Source organism: Mustela nigripes, chromosome 5 (assembly GCF_022355385.1).
Source record: "Mustela nigripes isolate SB6536 chromosome 5, MUSNIG.SB6536, whole genome shotgun sequence".
NCBI lineage: Eukaryota > Metazoa > Chordata > Mammalia > Carnivora > Mustelidae > Mustela > Mustela nigripes.
In genome coordinates this window covers 142,190,370-142,194,879 of record NC_081561.1, presented here as the reverse complement: position 1 = coordinate 142,194,879, position 4,510 = coordinate 142,190,370, and the positions used below count along the sequence as shown (strand labels likewise).

Below are 4,510 nucleotides of genomic sequence, written 5' to 3'. Positions count from 1 at the left end.
AGGGGGCAAGAGAATCAAGGGGCACAGGGAGAGTGATGGGCTGGGGACACCAGAAGTCCGACAGCACAGAGACAAGACCACACAGAAGGGACACCTAGAAGCAGCAGACACAGAGGTCAGACACATGAGGTCTCAGGACATAGAAGTCCAAGGCAGTGGGCATCTGGAGGTGAAGGAGGTGAAGGATGGGAGAGCAGGGTCAGAAGGCAGACCTGGGGCATTTTTTTTTTTCTCAGAAGTATGTTGATAATGAGTTGCCCTAAGACTCAGAGTGTCACCCAGAAAGGAGAAGAGTTGAGGTCACCTGGTCACCTGGCCACCTCATCAAGGCCAATGGATGACCTGTGGAGATAAGAACTTGAGACCGCCACCCATGGCAAGGCAGGATGTCAGTGAGAAAGGATGTAAAGAGAAGTCCTGGGGGCTACGTCCCAACAGTCTTGAAGAATGTGAAGCCAGGAGACCAGAGGCAGAGCATCCAAGAGAGAAGAGCCGGAAGGTGAGCATGACCATATAAGTCTCCAAGGTCTGCTTCTCCAGCCAGCCCCTGGCAGACACAGCGACCGGCCCTGCTTCTCCCAGGTGGTGGTGTGCACGCCTTTGCTCAGGTCGCGCTCTGCCAGCTTCCCCACCTCCTTGCTCCTCTGAAATCCTACCTGCCCTCCAGCAACCAAAAGGCATCTCCATTATATGGTCCTTTTTTTACTACAAAACATGGGATTTAACCTTCCTCTTGACCTCAACACAACTTCATTTAGAACACTCCCCCATCCTTGATTCATGTGCAGCTTGGAGCTGTAGTACACGTGTGCGTCCTTCACTCCTATTCTAGACCACAAGGGTTTTCCACTTGCTCATCTTGGCCTTGCTCACATCATGGAGTCTGGCAGAGAAGGCAATCTGTGATGATCTGTTCCCTTCATCAAGGACAATCATTGTATCTGAACAACCTTCTCCTGGGGCCCAGGGAAGTCATAGAAACGCACCCCCCCACACACAGCCTATGATGACTCAGGCAAAGTGTCTACATGCACAAAGGGTACAAAATATCTAGCCTACTCTCCTCCATATGTGCACATTTACTTAACTCTTCCTGTTTTAGTTTTAACCTTATAGTTCACTTTGGGGAATGGGTTTATTTAAGAGAGAGGAATTTGTCCTTGGAACACTGCTAAACTCTGAATCTTACCTGTTTGCAAGACATTGCTCTTTAAAAGCTTGGAAGAATTTTTATATTTATGATCACATTCAATTTCCCCACTTTATCTGCAGGAAGGCAATCAATGGAGGCTTCTCATGAGTTCACCGTATTTTCCATGGGGGAAAAGTCCTTGTTCCCTGGAGTCTTTAGGTTCCTCTTTGAAACCAAAGATCCCTTTGAGATGAGATGAAGCCGATCCCTTTTTCCTATCCCAGAAGCCAGCGCAGCACCGGGAGGATGGTGGCAATCTGAGGGCCGCTCTGACCTCCATATTCTGTTCTTACCCAGGGAAGATGCTCTGTTTTCCATCAAAAACAAGATCATTGTAAATGTCAGCACTCCACACCCATCTGGGCTCCTGAAAACAAGCTGCCTGGTTTCTGAATCAGATGTCATCACCCACTGAAGAGCCACCTGTCTCCAAGCTCGGCTGGGTGGGAGAGACTTGCGCATCTCCCCCAGTGAAGCTGCCCACCACCCTCCTCCCATGATCAGATCACAGGTGATCATTCATTTCGAGAGTCAGAGGATGGAGAAGAAATGAACAGCAACAGAACCCTTTCATCATGGCTTCTCTGACCCTTGGGAGACAAATGGTTAAGATAAATCCCAATGGGTTCATTTATAGGCATGAACATTTTAGTCCCTTAGGACCACATGAAGCATTGCCATTTTTGTGGAGCAGTTAGAAGGGGCAGAAGGAAACAAAAGACGGTAAGATAGTCTATGGGCCATGATGGGTTTCCTAGGGGAGACCCAGGACATGCTGTTTGAAGACTCAGACACAAGTCATGGCAGGAGAGCAGCAGAGCAATAAGATATTGACCAAGCCCTGCACAGATTTTCTTGGGAAAAATGTCCACGTACCCTCTGAGATGTGGTCAAAACACTCATCAGCCCCTGCTGCAGGGCCTCCTCCCAGGACTAACACAAAGAAGCGCTCAGGAGGAGATGGGGTTGAAAGTGCAGAAACCTGCGTCTGGCTGCTGGTGACAACTCTGTGGCTATAAACAACCCATCACTTCATGGGGGTGGAAGGGGAGGCTCCAAAAACATAATCACCCTCACAGACTTGTGACTTAAGTTCCATTCATGAAAACTTACATCAAGCAAAGGATTTCCAAACAGACTTTCATTACATCAAGCATTCTCACAGAGGGAAGGAAAAGCCACGAGAAACTCCTCTACTGGCGGCCAAATGTTTTTCTTCACAACCCAAGATAATGCTCTCACACGTGGCTGGTTGGATGTTGTAACATCTGCAGATGTTTCCAGCAGAGGTGTTGTGCTGTGAAAAGCTTTCATGCTTCAAGCAAAAAGACCTTCATAAATGTACATTCAACATTGGAAAACACATAACAGTATTTGTACGTGATAGAGCTGTGTGTATGTGTGTGTGCGTGCATGCACAAGTTACAAAACAGAAGTTGGTCTCTCTTCTTGCATTTCAAGGTGGAAAGACTGATGTTTATTGAGCATTGACAATGTGCCAAGTGCGCAGCATATCGTAACTCCACATTTCATCCTCACCACTATCCTGGGAGGAATGGACTATTACTATTAAACAGTTTATAGGTGAGGACAAGAGACTCTGAGAGGTCAAACCACTTTCCTGAACTCCCACAGGCAGCAAATGATAAGAGTCGATCTGACTCCAACACCCATGTTCTTCCTGCTACATGGCTCCACCAATACTCATCTGTACATGTTCTTGCCAGAGTAATTTCTACAATTCATGGGAAGTGCTGCTGGAAGAGCTGAGGAGGAACCGAAGGTTTCTTCATAGGTACAGAAATTATAGAGGTCCAACATATTTTGAGTTTTTTCAGAAGATACAGTACAAGGATAGGGTCTTATCATCAATGAGTATCTCATGCAGGTGATGAGGCATCCTTCCGTGCCATATTTAGGACACACTGAAGTGGTAGTCCAAGCACAAAGTACAAATAATCTGTGCCCCACCATTTTTGTCCATGGTTTCCTGCCACTGTCCTCAGACCACAGTCTCAATTGTGGTGGTGTTGCCATTGTCTTCCTGGCGCCTGGGTTGCATTTCATCCTTGAAAGCCCTGGTCAGAACCACTTTTAAGGACTCCTTGAACCGCTTTTTCTTACTGCTGCCCACGAAGAAGTAAATAAAAGGGTTGGCACTGCTGTTGATTGTGGAGAAGAGAAGAGAAATATGGTGCAAGTTTCCAAAGGCTGACCAATATTCATAATAGAGCAGATAGAGGAGCCTCATGGGCATAGCAAAAATGAGGAAGATGATGATGGTGACCATGATGACTATGTACAGCTTTGAGGAATGGGCCGTCCACGTGTTCTTTCGGATCTTAATCACTAGGATGGTGCTGGACACCACCATGAGGGGAGTGAAGACCAGGAAACTCAGAATGGCAATGAAGATGATCACCGCCCTGCAGTCACTTTGAGAGTGACTCTGCCCTTCACTGTCAATGCACATGACATACTCCATGGTGGTTACCAAGCACGAAAGTGCCCACAGGAGGGCACAGACAAATGCCGACTGGTGCTTGGGGCGATGACATCGGTACCAGATGGGGTAGAGGACAGACAGGCACCTCTCCACACTAATGGCCGTCAACAGATAGAGGCCCGTGTTGTAGCCAAACAGAAAAGTCACTGATAATGTGACGATCGTGTAGTAATAGCCAGAAGAGAGCTCATAATCTAAGGCATAGTCAACAGACAGAATAAAAATACAAAAGAGCAATGAGATGTCTGCAATAGACAAGTGGGTGATGTAGACCGTGAAGGGATTTCTTCTCATCCGGAAGCAGAGGAACCAGAGGAGGATTCCATTTTCGACAAAGCCCAGAGGGGAGATGCTCATAATTACCCAGTGCACAATTGGAATTTCCCGACGCAGGTCTCCAGCCGAGGTATTCCTGGCGGTGGAGGCGTTGGTGGACTTCTCATCAACGAATGACGTCACGTTCGACTCATCCATGAGGAGGCCTCAGGCAGGGGCTCTTCAGGTAATTTTCTATAAATAAGTAAAACAAAAAAGAGGGCATGAAAATGGATGCATTGGTGGAGAAGGGAAAATTTCAGCAACGGATCATGAACTTCATGGTTAACAAATATGTTTAACTGACTCTTTCTGACAATGATAAAATTAGACATTTTATCAGAAAAGAGAACTGAGTTCATGATTTTTTTTTTTTTTTGGTCCTTCAATAGCCCTTAATTCTGTATTATTATTTGCTTGTGGCTCAGTGCCAAAAGGGATTCGGCAAAACGGGAGGGTCAGAGTGCCTGGTGTCCACATCTGGTCTGGCCCATGCT

At 46.8% G+C, this 4,510-nt stretch overlaps 1 protein-coding gene across 1 annotated transcript; it reads right to left on the bottom strand.

The window, feature by feature from the left end:
* Positions 1–3,194: 3,194 nt before the first annotated feature.
* MAS1 (MAS1 proto-oncogene, G protein-coupled receptor) lies at positions 3,195–4,172 on the bottom strand. Its single transcript, XM_059399294.1, has one exon. The coding sequence runs from the start codon at positions 4,170–4,172 to the stop codon at positions 3,195–3,197; it is 978 nt and encodes a 325-aa protein (XP_059255277.1).
* Between the last annotated feature and the right edge of the window lie 338 nt (positions 4,173–4,510).